Below are 16,407 nucleotides of genomic sequence, written 5' to 3'. Positions count from 1 at the left end.
TATTAAGATTTGATTTGTTTCAACTCGATTGTAGTATCATTCAAAAGAGAAAGAATTATTTTTATTATTTTTATGAAATAGTTAATTTTATTAATTAAGCAAATGGAATGCATGATTATCAGACTATTGATTATTTTATATTAAACTATCTTGATAATTGCTTCACTTATTAAAAAAACATTACTGTAGAATGACCTGATGACCTATTTATTACAATAAAATTGCAGTTACGTTGCACGAAGTATATATGCATATATTTTTTATGCGTCGCATAAACATTTGCGGGAATAAAAGGGTTATTTCCGCGAATACAAGACGACCGATCTCTAAGTGTGCAATTGGTTTCTCCGTGCAAAAATCCGTGCATTCAAACGAGAAATGTATTTCCAGGAGGCGACATTCGCGGAACGGTCCAGCGGCCGTGTTTAATTTCATGCGAAATATCGAATGTTGATGCGAGCGGCTGTAAGAGTGGCTTAATAAATCGTTTTTAATAAGGAGCATTCAAGGAGATTAGCGACAAATGGCAAACGCGAAACTCTTGGCTTTCGAAGGTCGTCGCGCCAACCGGCGTCTTACTGCCGCCGTGCAAAATGATGTTAGTGTGTCAGTGTCAATGGATGCGAGTCATCGGGTCCGCGTCATGTCGATTGTGATTCAAAGGGAAGATTATTTCGCTAATCCGCCGTAATATCGGCTCGTATCTGTAACGGTGTCAGCAAGCGAGACGGACGACGGGAGGATGAGAAGGAGTGGAAGAGGGGAGAACATGGGCAATGCATCTCTCGCTCGTAATATCTACATCATTAGGAGATTGAATCCATTTCCGATGCCACTGTCACATGCCTACGTCGACTCATGCCGTTGTCGCTATCACGAGCGCAGTTGCGGTTATTTCGGGTTTCTGTCACGACCTCGACACTCTAAAGATATATATTTAAACACGTGCAAAATCACGTGGATGTATTTGTGTACTCGGTAGATAAAACTTAACGTAAGATTTCATCCGAGACAGATTGTTAGAAGCACGCTCGACAAATTACACGAGAATAATATTTAATGTCATTCTCGATTTGTAACAAACATTTATTCGCTTTTGTCGAGAAGTTCGATACTTTCAGATATCACATGGAACGCAAGCATTTTATGTCGATATTTCTCCACGATTCGTAATACGAAGCTATAAAAGTTGAATAAACAGAATTTCGAAAGAGGGAGTCTCGGAATAATAGATTCGTGTTAGCTATTATTAAGTCAGCTATTTTCTATGTGTTTTTGATTGTTCCACAAAATTTTCTTCTTTCTCTTTCTCTTTCACAAATATACATTGAACAATAGGATTGCCACAGGAAAATTAGAAATCAGTGAATTATTAAGGAAATTGAATTAGAGAAACTGTGGAAAAGTCAGGGAATTTTACAAAATTTTCTAGAAAATTCTTGGCTTCATTGAAAGAAAAATATTGAAATATCGTAAAGCAAATGTTACTTAAGACGTTTCCTTCGATATTTATTAGTTGTGAAAGAATTTAATTGATAGCAAAATACACATTTTTGTGAAATATATCTAATTAATTGTAAAAAATGAGATAAATGGCTTATTTGTTAAGAAGAAAATTCTATTTCGTATTTAAATAAATATTTATTTCAGTGAAATAAATATTTCTCACAAATAAATTTTTAAATATCTTTTTCTCAGTGTAGTGCTATTTAAAAAATATATTCATAAATGCTTATTTCAGTGATATAATATATATATATAATGTGTGTGTATATATGTAAAAATATTTTTACGTTTGTATTTATTCGACAGATATTGTATATATGACTTCTTGAGTGTTAGATAGTTTTCTTAGAATGTTACTTATTTATCGATTTACAAAAATTGAAAGAAATTTGCTTGCATTAAATAATTTATATCGAAATGAATTTATGTGAAATTAATAATACTTATTTTGAAAATGAAATAGATGGTTTATTTGCTACAAATAAATATTTATTTCGTTCATTTTTCAATAAGGGATTTATTTCAGAGAAATAAACTTTATATCTCACAAATAAATTTTCAAGTACTTTTTTCTCAGTATAGTAATTTACATTGCTATGTTAAACTGATTCTCTCAACAAAATATTTCATGATTTCCATATATACGATATACATATAATAAATCGAGACGAAAATATATAAAAATGTATAAAAAATTTTAAAATATTATTGAATTCAGAAAAAAATCATAAAATTTTATTTTGGAAATCAGGCAAAAGATATTGAATTTAAGAGATTTTAAGATGAGGAATTTCTGACAACTCTGAGCAAATTATATCGTAGCACGAAGGAAATAGCGTATTTATATGCGTCATCAGATGATAAACACATCGCTGTGGCGCAGAGTGCGGTTATAGTGATTATTCCATCTCTTTCGTAAAATGATAATCGCGTTGCTCGAAGCGCATCTTCGTTCTCACGATTACATTCTTACATGTGCGCACAAACTCTGCGCTTATGATAACATATTAATAATATTCGGTAACATGTGAGGAAGGAGAATCGGACCGAATTCGGGAAAGAAGGAGTGACGAAGCTCTTGAAGAGAAGCCGCCGAATCGTCAGGAATTCGTAATTCGTCGTTTAGCCTTCCAGGCTCAAAATAAACGCGACAACTCACTCGCGTTCTCGTCTCTCCCGTCTTCTTCTTTCCTGCTTTTGCAGACCTCACGTATATCGTTATCGTTTCTCGACAGTTTGCGCGATACTGTTTGTGCAACATGTCGGTGCAACATCGATGCGTCGCCGATCTCTCACGATAAGTTTCTCTCGTGGACTTTTACCTTCGTTTACTTTTATTTTTGTGGAACTGTATGAGATTTCATGGCTCTTTCACAATCGATAAAATTATATATCAGTCGATAAAATTCTTTCACGTATTGTTACAACGACATAACTCTCAAAATTTTCCAGAAGTTTTCCAGAAAATGAATTTCAATCGATTGTCATTGATTTTTGAGTTGTTTGTATAAAAAGAATAGAGAAATTAAGAACACACAAAGAAAGGGACATATTATTTTTTTACAATCAGTTATTAGATCAAAATTGCATTTCAAAATTAATATTATAAATTTTTTTGAAATGCAATTTTGATGTAATAACTTATAGAGATGTAATAACTGTAGATAAATAAACATTCTTTTTTTTTTTTTTTCATTTTTTTTGCAAATAACTAAAGAATGACAATTTTTTAGTTGTGTCATCGTAACAAGTGAAATGTAACAAGTAAAATTGTACATTATATTCCTATGCGTTGAAATGAAAGGAATTTATTTTGACAGAATTTTAATTCGATTGCAGACATATTTGAGGTAATCGAGCCACAATAGAAAATGTGACGTCGTGCACAATTTTCGTTGATTGTGAATGAAAATCGATTTTGAAAGCTTTAATGAGGGGAGATGGACGGGTGGATGAAATATGTAAGGGATGTTTCATATTCCGTTGTAACGTGCTGTTTTAACTGGAAGTGACACGGTTTTCTTGATGCGCAACATACTCGAGATCTAAAATGGACGTCGTCAGTTCTAGTTCGTGTCGAGGTTCGTGTTAACCGGAACGCTCTTCTCCCTCTCTTTAGCGCTCGCTGAGTGGTTAACGAAGCCCGCGTCGAATTCGTTACACGTACAAGCGGCGTGCGTGAGTGTAATTGTGGTACAAGCGTGCCGTGCGGTCTCTCACGCGTGTTCGCTCGCATGGGCGAGCGAGCGAGCGAGCGAGCAGGCTCTTTAAAGCGCGCGCAGAAGGTTGACACTGTGCGAGAGAGACGGACGGTTCTATCATTTTATTAGACTTTACTCTTTGTTGCGAACAGAGAAGTCGCTGTGAATTCAACACATGTAAATTTCGATTCGACACAAGTGCAAATTTCGCCAATGCCAGAAAGAATTTTTGTCGTTGTCTTCCTGCCGAATCCTGAGAAAACGGTGAATAATAATTTCGAGCGGAATATTGTACTTTGCGAAAATGTAGAATTAGTGGAGGCAATTTTCACTAAATTATATTATCGTACATTGCAATTTAAATAATTGTCTATTCGTAATTGTTACGTAAAATTGTACACTGAAAAAAATATAATCAATTTTAATAAATATTGAATACTAAATATTTATTAAAATTAACTATATTTTTTTCTCAGTGTAGTTGTCTTTGTCTGTTTTAAATGTAATACGTACAATTCATTATAGATATCGCTCTTTTGTTGCAATATAATTCAAAAATTAGTTTTACTTGCAAAAAGAAATGGAAACGTACTCTTTAAAAGAGTATCTCTCATATTATTCCTTTATAATTAATTATTTCATTAAAATTACGATTTAAAATTCATATTACAACATTTTAATGATTTGAAATATCTGTGATATTCTAAAAAATTTGTCTTTTGATTTGTGATATGGTTGTAGCAAATGTGAGTGATATATGTGTTTGATTTTGTTAAACTGTACTTTTTATGAAAAATTTGAAATTATAATGCAGAGAGTATTATCCTGAATGTATTATTTTAAAATTTAATTATTTAACTTTTTACTGTTACTAATTATACACATAATTTACAACTCTTAATTTGATTTTTTAACTGTAATTTAATAGCATTAATTTTAATAGCATTAATTATAATGAATTTAAAACCGAAGTACATTTTATGCAATGTATTGTATAGTTTATTTATCTCTGCAAATTGCCTTTATCATTGCCGCCGCAATATCATTTTTTTTTTTGCTGTATATCATAATGCAGATATTGGAATATAAAGGAGTCACATGGAGTTGTTGTAACGGGCGAATAAAATCGGCTACTTCCTTTCACATCGTCTCCTCTCAGTCCGATAGCTATAGGGAAAATGATCGCGCATTAAATCGCCGTATTCGACATTCGAACGTCACGCTGACGTCGGCGCGTGCGACCGAGCCGAGTTCCTTCGTAGAAGCGTCACACATTTCATCACGTGGCATGTCGTAACTGGCCTCCTTATCGCCAGCTCCATTTTCACTACACTATATACCACATGAAAACAAGATTGCATCCAGTTATTGATTCTACAATGCGTTAGCCTTATCACACGCTACACTACAAATGTTCTTCCTCGACATCATTCTTATTTGTCTTATGCTCTTAAATTTCCACCGTGCTCAAACGTAAATATTGTTGAGAGAGATGACATCAGAGTAATCAATAATATAATTTTTAGCAATATAAGATATACATCAATCAGAATTCTTCCTTAGTTTTACTTCTTATCCCACATCCTGTGATGATTATTTACTTTTATAATCGAATTATTTCGTCTGTCTAAAATGGTATTACGACTAAGTCACGAAGGGGTTGTAGAGGTTCGTCAGTACATGGAGCTCGTTCGAGTTTTACAAAGTAACGAACCGAGCGGAAAGAGGCGTGCAACGTGCTTGATGTCCTTCGTAAAACATGGCTACGTTGTTTTATTGGTCGACCAAGAAGACGATTTCTTTGTGGTGGGTGGAGTCGATAACGCAATAATCCTTTATCGTACAATTGAAAAGAATGGGACAGAGTCAAGGGAGGGGAAAGAGCGGAAGGATATTCTTTGGTCATTGAACGATCCGTGGACGATGACGTTTTTACGAACCGACGACATAAATCGACTTACCCATGAGTCGGATAAGGAGCAGGAGAAAACGGTTTTATCCGTTCGAAGCACCACTAGTGATTCTTTCGTAGTTTCCTTTGCGTTTTTTGTCTTCGCAGGATTTTGTGGTAGAGTCAAGGAAGAGAAAAGTAAAAGGCCACTGTTGTAAAATATATACTGAGAAATATACAATACACTGTTGGATATTAAAAGAGTAATGATAACTCAATCCCTTGAATTAAATAATATTTTGTTATTTTTAACTTCTATGTGTATCAAAATCAATCCATCTCTAGTTGGATTGCTTTCAAAGTAAATAACGTCTATATTAACGTATGCTTAGTAAATAATATATACTAAATTTGAGTTAAATTTAATATATTTGATAATATGTATATTTCTTCTTTAATTTATATATATAATTAAAACAATGAAATTGTTTTTAACGTATTGATTAGGAACAGTGCCCACCTATAGAAATAATTAAAATGATTCAAATTATAATGTGACATGAATTATAATGTGAAATGAATTTAACAGTTAAAATGCTTAACCACCGTTGGTTTTTATGATTAAAAATATATGTATGAATTGTATTATGTTGTATGTGTATATTTTTTTAATAGCTATTTATAAATATAAATAGATAAATATCTAAAATATCAATTTAAACTACTCTAAGAAAAAACTGTTTGGTACTTATGACTATAATTATGTGATAAAAATATGGTTAAGATCTTCATTTAATTAATATTTGCAATGTTAGTAATAATAATTCTAGAATTATAATTTTACTAAAAAAAAATACCTAGTTGGGACCGAAAGTAGACTTTATAAATTATATAATTAATACTAAATAAGAGCAATAGTATCTCAGTGAAAATCGACAGTATAAATATACAATATAAATCATAATAATACAATTATTAAATTATGATAATTTCAACCATTATTTTCTCTCAGTGCGGAAACAAGTTCGTTTGCTATGAATTATTATGAATATGAATTATTGGTAGAAGCAAGGTACAAGTGTTATAAATAGAATTATATAAATGAGATATAGAGAGAAGAAAATAAATCTAAACTTTTACTTTGATACATTTTAATGATTTTCCTTGCTCATTAAAAATACCAAAATCCAGTTAGCTTTATTTTCTATTTTTTATCTTTTCTTTGATGTTGCATACAATTCGAAGAAAAAAATACTTGGGAAGAATTATAATTTAGAAACGCAATAGAGTAGACGATTTGACGTCGTCACAAGAGCAGCGTGAAAGCTTATTGACAATGTTGGAGATATAAACGCGAAAACGACCGATAAATCGCGTTGAACGGAAGCAAATCGCGGCATCTACCGATGAAAACTGCGATAGCTGAGACCGGTCTATTACGTGTAATCCGGGATTTAAAGTCAAGACGATGGATCGAGACGGATTAGAAACTCGAAGTAATAGACGTCGAATGGATGGGCGAGGAGGAGGTATGCGGTTAAAGGCAGATCAAGTCGGATTTTCGATTCATGTTTCGTTCCTTTAATCACCGTTTATTCCACCTTCTACATTAATTTCACTTTCGGCTGTCTTTACATGCTCAGAGATAGTGCGTGTTTCCTTCCTCTTTTTTATGGTACACTGAAACTTTTAGAGATAACAGAGGTATTAACGTGAATATATCCGAACTTTCATTTCATTCGTTTTTTATACACGCGATGTATCTATATGGGTATTAAAGTACTTATGTCGTATCATTAAACTATTAGATTACCAATTAATGTATATTTTGTTTCGACCCCAGGGTTCTCCCTATCTTTCTCTGTCGTTCTTTCTCTCGCTTCGTGTATCTTTCTCTTTCTTCTTATCGGCGAATTGCGAATCGCAGCTGGCGAGGACCGCTTTAAATCATCCCTTTCTCATTACCATTTCAAATGGGCTGCGATTAACGCGAATTAATTATCTACGATGGCAATAACCCGCCTCCGGGGCGGATCGGAGCACCATGCCGCTGCTGTTAATTCGTTCGAACGACGAGGAGAAAAATCCACCTCGAGGTACATTCGCTATTCCGATATTGAAAAAATATCGGCTAATTCGGCCAGTACGTCGGCTGCGAAAGAGGCGCGAATTAATCCACGGAGGATTAAATCGATCGCGACGCTCGTTGGGAATTGAAAACGCCGTCGGAGAATCGCTGGCACTTAAAAGTACATTAATCGAATACAATAAAACTCGGAGCACACGCGGATCTCGTAGACTAAACGATAATGAGTTGCAATAATCATAGTAAGACATTTATCCTAAAAATGATTTAGCTTATATAATATAACAGTCCTTTTTTAAAAGATTAATATGGGAAACAGGCTTGGGAATAAAATCTCTTTTCTCAATCTTCTTGAAAGTTTATTATCTTTATTTGACTACTGTATTAGCAGTATACTAAAATATTACAACAGGTATTACTTAATAATAAAAAGTAGATTCTGTATCTATAAAATCTATTGTTAAAAATACAGAGAGTCGTAAATATAGTATATAAATTAATAAGAGGACACGTAGCATAATCTTTATAAATAAAAAAGTTAATTTGATACTTTGTGATGGAACATAAATCTTTATCGCCTGTATTTTCATAGATCATCGTGCGTGCAAACACAACAATCGCAAGTGCAAGAACTGATGATAAAAATAGCGAACATGGAAATCAAAAAGGCAATCGATTTCGCTCGAGAGCGAGCAGTGATTTCAGTACGCGGCTCTCGGTAGATGCCACCGTCGACGGCTGATTGTGCCGGATTGTTAAACGAACATTTTTGAAAACTGTCCGATCCATTCCTCGCGCGGGGACCATCCGGGTTTCGATCGCGCAAATAACCGACAGAGAGGAGTACGCTCGCCACTTGTCGAGAGCGGTTCGAGCTCGTTAGCTCGATGAACTTCGACCGTTCTGTGACAATATTCCCAGATATTCAATAAAACCGAGCCGACCGATGTGCCGGCTTGGAATTTTACTTCCTCGCGCAGATTCGGGATAGAGAGATATTTTGGTATCTTTCGCGTTTTTTTTTCCATATGAAGAAAAAAGCTAACTAAAGAGAATTATCTCAATTTAAATATTTGCGTCGAATTTCGTTTAGGATGAAAAAGCACGAAGAACTAATATTGTCGAATCAATAAGAATGAAGTTAAATTATGGAACATTGTTAAATAATTAGAACGGAAATTCATATTTAAAAACGTGCCAAAACTTTAGAACTAAAGTAAATTGAAATAGGATAATTATAAAGTGATCTAATTTTGAAAGTAAATTTATTTATTTATGAGATTTTTACATATTCACATTTGTTTCACGCATTTTTATGTTAGAGCATTACGAAATCGTAATTAAGTGCTAAGCGACACTTAGAAGTTTTTTCTGTTGGCATCGATTTAGTTAAGAGTATACTTTCTAGTTACATTTAGCGAAGCATGAAGTGGCGCGATGGAAAGAAAAAGAGAGATGGAACCCGACGACACGCGGAGGGACGTGTCGAGAGTATCGGTCGAGAAAGTATCATAGTGAAGAGACCGCATTCGGCCATAGAAATCCGTGTGACTAAAACATACCATCTAAATAGACATGTGCTACGAAAAGGGCAATTTTGTTAAATAATTTAAAAATTTATCTACTCATATAGGGTTTTACAATTGGCTAGCTAGTGCTAATTATTATTTTATTGGTTGCTACAATTCAGGTATTGACAAACTACTGGCTCAATATTGGCTAAATACTGGATGATAACGTGAACTCAGTATTGGCAGATGGTATTGGCCTAGTTATTTTAATGTCATTTGTCAGTGATGATCTAATATTGGCTAATACTGGTTGACAGAACTTTGGCCATCATTTGACGGCCAATCATTTGCCAGTGATGACCCAGTATACTGATTGACAGAACCTTGATCGTCAGTTGACATTAGCGTTGGCTAAGCGTTAGTTTCGTTGTAACTGCTGGCGATTCTAAATGGGTAGATACAGATCTGAAAATAATTTTGTTGGATCATCAAAATGATTTTGTGGAAATTTTAAGTATGCTGAGCAATGCTGCTAAATGTTTTGATATTATTTTAGTAATCAATTTTGTCATCCTATCTAATTATTTTGATGGTCCAGCAAAATTATTTTCATATCTGTATCTAGCTGAATTTTTAGATTTTTCAGCAAAATTGCTGTTTCCGTGTGAGTGTATGCGCGAAAAGAGATTCTGCAGTGGCGGCAATGAGATAAATGTATCCCAGTAGCGTAAGTGCGCACACTCCACGACAAATAGAGTCGTTCTTAACTTCGCTCGATTATATTACGGGTCTCGAGAAATTACCGAGTCGCTTACATGCACGACTGGGGACGCGATTAAACTTTCCGTCGGATATTTCTCGCCGTCACGAATAATAAGCAGGCTTGAATTAATAAGAAGGAAAGACGTCGCATACATCGTGAAGGGAAACGAAGGAACGCTAATTATAATTTGGATTGTTATTTTAACAAACGGGATCGTATGATTTCGATTATGTGAAACGTGCATGACGAAAAATGTGTGTCACAAGTGTTTTTACATTTTAATACTTTTGCGTATACAGTAAGAATTAATTGCAGTGAGATAGTACCTTACCCATAAGTATAAAGGCGTCAGTTTATTTTCTCAAAAGAGCACTGGCGGTAATAAAAGCTAAAGAAAGACTAACAAAATATTAATTCTTTGTCAATTAGAGTCTTTAAAGGTATCATCAATATTTTAATTGTGTATTTTTGTAGACAAAGTTAAATCTGCAAAAAATAAATAAAATGCCATCTGACTTCTATGGTGATAAAAATTCTGTTAAAGCTTTGATAATTATAGCAGAATTTTATTTCAGGATTTGTAATCCAAAATAAAAAATCTATGCCCTTTGTTTCTCAAAGATCTCTATTTAGTAATGAAAGAGTTAAAATCATTATTGTCATGCCAGCAGAGGATTAAAATTGTTATAAAAATAATAAAAATTATTTTTCAGTAAAATGTTTTAATTTATTTTTTGTTAGGTAAAACGTTTATATTTGGTGTGGGAAAAAGTTCGTGGCATTTTTCCCATTAGATGGCATTCAAAAAACGCCACGAACTTTTTCCCACACCTAATATAAATTTGTGAGGGTGCTTTATACTTTGACCAAGGTTGTAATATTAAAACTTCAAAATTTAGCTGAAATAATATAGTTAAACAGTTAAATTCAAGAAATGTATTAAATTTGACTTTAATGTATTATTTACTAATTATAAATGCACACATTAATATAGATGCTATTTATTTTTTATTTAAACAATTCAATTATAGATTGGGTTGATTAGATTGCGTGCGAAAAATGAAAGTTGGCATAACTTTTTCTGAAACCGAGAATAATCTAGAAATAGAAAACTATCGAATATATACGATGATATAATTTCTTAACATTCATCTGCAATTAAATGATCGCGGCGAACAGTGATTATTGCTGGTACGTTTAATTTGCATGACAATGCAGCGATTCACTCATTGACATGCACGTTTCGTTTCGCTTTGTGTATTTCGAGTATCGAGAAAGTATCGCGCTTCGGCAAATTGACTTCTAATCGGAATTCGTGCTTACTTTATAGAATAAAACTCAGATTTCTGAGAGACCGTTTACGCTGTGAGTGTCAGGCTCGAAGTAAAGATTATCGTTTTATAAATGTCTGTAAACGTTCTCAATATTTACTCTGATTTTTACGATACTTAAATACTTTCATGTTGTGATGTGTAGATTCTTACCTCAGTTTATTGATTTTACAATGGATAAGTAGAATGCGTATACATAATAAATATAATTGTAAACATGAGATTTCTCTAATGATATATATTGTTAAATTATATATATATATATATATAATTCGACATTAGATTTTAACAATGCATTTCGTATAATGCATATTTTTTTCTTCAATATTGATGCTTCCTGTCAGAAAAAATACTTTTCGATTGTTTATTACGTTTCCTATCTTATGAAGGAAAGTCTCTCTATCTTGATTAAAGAATGACGTGATACTTTACTACACTCGCGTGTTTTTCCGCTGCACGTGTATTATTTATGTTAATGCATTCAGAAAAATTCTGCTGCGATCATATATATATATATATATATATATATATCTCTATCAGATCGCGCGCCATTAGCATCACTCCTTGATAAGTCGTTCAACGCGTGTCAGATAACGCATATACGAGAAAGAAAACCATCCCGGTCGAACTTTAAATGTCTATGTGAAGCACTTTTCGCTCCATACTCGCCATTTTGATTGCATTATATGTTGCGAATTGAAATACAAAAATGCAAGTAATTTATATATGCGGTACTTTTGAAAGAGAACATTGGTTTATGAAATAGTCTTTCGGAGCAGAGACAAAATAAAATTTTATTATATTGAAAATGATACGCTAGTTTTTAAAGTTATGCAGGTAATGTCAATTTTTTAATTTAGATTATTGAAACAACTTGATCTATAATTTAATCTTTATTTTATAAATTGCGAAAAAATCCATAAATTATTACATTTCTTTACATTATTAGATTTCTACATATTTATATTTATCTCAATTGTGTAGAAAAATTATTTTATATATTGATTAACGTATAAGATTATTATTTTCCTAATCTAACTTATAATTATTAATTGTTAATTTAAGTAATTATTACGATCATCCTTGCCTATGAGTGGCAACGATTATAAATTTGTAATGTTCCGTTCGGTACGTAATATCGGCGTCACCGGAAACTCAGCTAAACAGGTGTTAACGCCAGCTGCGATTGCCCTCGCTATACTTCGCCACGAATCTCTTTCGTCCCTGTCTTCGCCTTGTCTTAACTCGTTTGCTTCCATCGTTGCTTCCTAAAAGGCTGATAGTTATTCTCGGCGCTGCGTCATATAGACGAATTTCACCTTCGTGAACTCGCTTTCTGTGAAAGAGGAAAAAGAGTTCCATCCTCCATCCTCCAAAGGACTGTCATCCGCATCTTGATAATTAATACCGAAAAATTATATATATAATGTATAGTTCAATCAACGAATTATATACCTATAGATAACATCGAAAATGACTATGAACTATATAGTTAAATTATAGATATTGTAACCATTTTTAATAATAATTTGTAATCACTTAGTCACTTTAGTAGTGCCAACTCTATATATATATGTATATATATATTTAATTAGGACTATACATATAGTTATTATTATTAACATAGCAATAATAATTATATAATTATAGTAACAATTATGTCAATGCTACTATATAATTATGATGATATGTAATTACTATAAAAAACGAAATGTTAATTTTAACTTAAAGATGTACCTATAGTGGATTTTTTGAGATAAAATGTTAAAATTAACAGAAAAATGTTAATTATACACTGTAAAAGATTAATGTAAATACACTTTATAAGAAAAATTATATACTATGTAAAAAAAATTATATATAATTTTCTCTTACAATTAGTGTGCCACGTGGTGCATTGAAATTGTTTACAATTTCTAAATATAATATTAGATTGTAGCATCCTGTTATAAAGCGATTGGAAGAAGGAATGTTAAAATTTAATCCAAATAAGGTATTAAATATTCCAAGAGATCCTTTGATTCTACTGATCTGGTCCTGCTAACTCAATAAAGATAAAGAAAGAAGTTTATGCAAAATTAATGCTGACATTCTGTTACTTCGTTGTGGGAACATTTTACTCGTATCTTGTATGAATACATTTGGGACTAACCGGATGATAATTTTGATTTTCAGCGTGGAACGGGACCGGCTTCGGGAGCGAGATCGACTGGCCCGCGCGGCGATGTCGGTCCAAGCGGAGCAGGCGGCTGCGGGAAGTGGTCCTGATATGAGACACCATCATCATCACCATAACCACGCGCATCATCACTCCAATATACATCTCTCCACACATGATGCTCTTTCGCTCTTCCGTGCCCCTGTTAGGGTGAATATATTTTCCATTTATTCTACTTTGATGATCGGCGAAACTATCTTTTTTTCGCCATCTATTTCTGCATGCATTCGCGTATGGCGATATTGATCATCTTTTTTCGCAAATATCTGACGAGTACTCACTCGTTTCAGAAAAACGTAAAAGATATTCCTTTTACTTTTTTTTACTTCTATAAAATATTCATGAAGAATTTAGTCATCCTGTTTAAATGTTAAGTCATCGTTATTGATATTTGCACGTTGATTTTTTTATGTGACTAATATTTTTAAATATAACTACATGAATGTCGCGAACTAACTAATCTATCTAACTGAATCTAACTAACGCTGTATCATGATGAAATATTTCCGCGAATATAAATTAAAACAGCTACTGTCTGCCGACCATTAATTTGTTATCAACGATAATACTTTTTTTTCTTTTTCCTCTCTTTTTCGATAAAGAGAACAGCATCATGTGTCAGTTAAATTGACATACCGAACATTTTGCGGTCTTTTTTCTCAGTGAGATGATGCCAAAAATGTTTCTATACGGGGAAATGAAAGTAGCGACGAATACCGGCCTGTCGATCAATTTTGGCGCACACGATTGCATCTCGCCGCGCGTCCATTTAACGATCGTACCGAATTCTAAAACGAGCTCGTGAGTTTATTTTCTTTTATTAAATATCATTTTATTAAGCACCACTGTTTGCTTGCTATTTGCAGTGGTTGTAAAGTCGCGAATAATTAATGAGCGAAAAAATCGGGCTGACGTCCGTTTCTTACGATTTTTCTCTCTTGTCATATTTATTCAAGCAGAATAACCCAACTTCACGTTGTCTGATCGCTTAATGGATCTTTTTCTTGCGTTTTAAGAGCCATTTCGCCCTTTCTCGCCCTGTCCTTCACTAACATCTAGCTAGTAATCGTAGGCATCTCGCCAAGTAGATTCACTGACCGCTTCAATTAACGTTAACCGATAGTTTCCCCCTCCAATCTTGCTGTGTGTATAAATTCATGGTAATACGAAGAGTGTTTAATGAATTTGTTCTCAATCGCACATTAACACTACTCGAAATCTGTGTATAAGGTAATTCGAATTTTTGCTTGCTTAAGTATATTGAGGACATAAAAATTATAAACTTTATTTTCTAAAATTTTTGGAGTAGTGGTAAATTGACTCAAGGGGTAAATTGACCAAAATTGTTATACACCAATGCCTACTAATTGTTATACACTAATGCCCAAATTTTGCTCATCAATGCTCTAATAATGCTCACTAATGCCTACTAATATCCATTAATGCCCTAGTAATGCCCATTAATTCCTTAGTAATGCATAACCTTATATATATAAAATATATCTTATCATAATACACAATTCTTTTAAGTAATGCCCAGTAATGTCCCAAATTTATAGACCGTAATGCCCTCAGCGGTTTATCTCTTGGGTATAAATCTAATTTTAAATAATGACAAAGGGTGACAATTAAGCCCATGTTGAAAAAGAGTAGCTCAATTATCAATTTTTAAGTGTGAGATTTCTCTCTTTAAAGTTAGATTCCAAAGATTTTAGAGAATATGAACAATGTTAAGCATTATGTCACAGAAATCCACGTATCTTTCGATATTGATATGCGGAAAATTCCAATTATTCACTTAAGACATAGCTTACGTGATTGCCATACAATTTAATCGGAATATTATCGTTTCTTGGAAAATCTCTTTGCCGGCAGAAACATGATTCAGTGCGAACATTGTTCGCGAAGAAATAACTCTATAGTTTGATGAGTCGCGGCCTGGAAAAACGAGTAATGTAATTATTTCTGCCAACCGAGATCCTTCGCCTTCGACTTAGAGAGGCTCCAATTCAACCTTTGCGACAGCCATTGTTCAAGATGATGTCTTCGTTACTTATTACTCAGCGTTTATGTATTGCGTAACGCAACGTGGGCATTAGCGTATCTTAATGCATTCATTTTGCAAGACATTCGGTTCGTTTCCTTTCTCAAACTTTCTCTTTGTGCATCTTGAATTCTTTGTAGAATATTTCTGGGTTCCTGAATAGTGTATCCATCGATAGATCCTTAAGGCCTTCCGATTTTAATTTTAAATCTGGCACGGTCGATAGTGGAGAAGCTACCTGAGGGCCTACCAGGGAAATCTCATACAATCGTTATGGCCAAGTCAAGAACCCGTCGGAATTTGCCTGTGACTCGTAAACATGACTTTTTTCCTCTTCTTTCTTTCCTTCATTTTCATTCTTTGCTCTTATCCGCATAGTTCTCCATTAAGATTACTTTTGAAACTTGTTTCTAATCTGCAATGCTCCAACTAGAGAAAAAGATGATCCTTTTTGAGGAATCCTGCCATAAGCATAAATTGAAAAAAGTTTCACTTTGTTTTCTAGTGACTATTATGAAAGAGATCTTACTTTAGATCCGAGAAGTAAACCACTGACCAAGATTGTGTACATCAATGTCTATTAATGCTCAATAATGTCCAATTTTTATGTTCACTAATGCTTTAATAATGCCTATTAATCCTGGTAATGGCCATTAATGCCCTGGTAGTATATAACCTCATACCGTTTATTATAATATTCTCTTCAATTCAATTTTCTCTTAAATAATGACTCTTAAACTGAATTGCATTGTTCATCATGTTTGAGATTCTTATGTAATTATTTTGTTGATACAACAAAATTATTTTCAAAGTTAAATATATCTAATAGCTAAATTTTTAAATACTTCATCAAAAT

At 33.3% G+C, this 16,407-nt stretch overlaps 1 protein-coding gene across 6 annotated transcripts in view; it reads left to right on the top strand.

Moving 5' to 3' along the window:
• The window catches only part of LOC108694582 (AF4/FMR2 family member 4), a 271,647-nt gene that overhangs the window by 107,316 nt on the left and 147,924 nt on the right, over positions 1–16,407 (top strand). For 4 of the 6 annotated variants that reach the window (XM_018204154.1, XM_018204156.1, XM_018204158.1 and 1 more), the window contains exon 2: positions 13,465–13,657. In XM_018204154.1, coding sequence (XP_018059643.1) covers positions 13,465–13,657 — 193 coding nt within the window. Of the gene's footprint in view, positions 1–3,906; positions 3,972–9,595; positions 9,649–13,464; positions 13,658–16,407 lie in introns of those variants that run through there. The other 2 variants (XM_018204160.1, XM_018204159.1) reach the window with 2 other exon arrangements.

The sequence above is a fragment of the Atta colombica genome, unplaced genomic scaffold (assembly GCF_001594045.1).
Source record: "Atta colombica isolate Treedump-2 unplaced genomic scaffold, Acol1.0 scaffold120, whole genome shotgun sequence".
In the NCBI taxonomy this organism is placed as follows: Eukaryota; Metazoa; Arthropoda; class Insecta; order Hymenoptera; family Formicidae; genus Atta; species Atta colombica.
The sequence above is the reverse complement of the archived record's forward strand: the minus strand, read 5'-3'. Positions and strand labels throughout refer to the sequence as shown.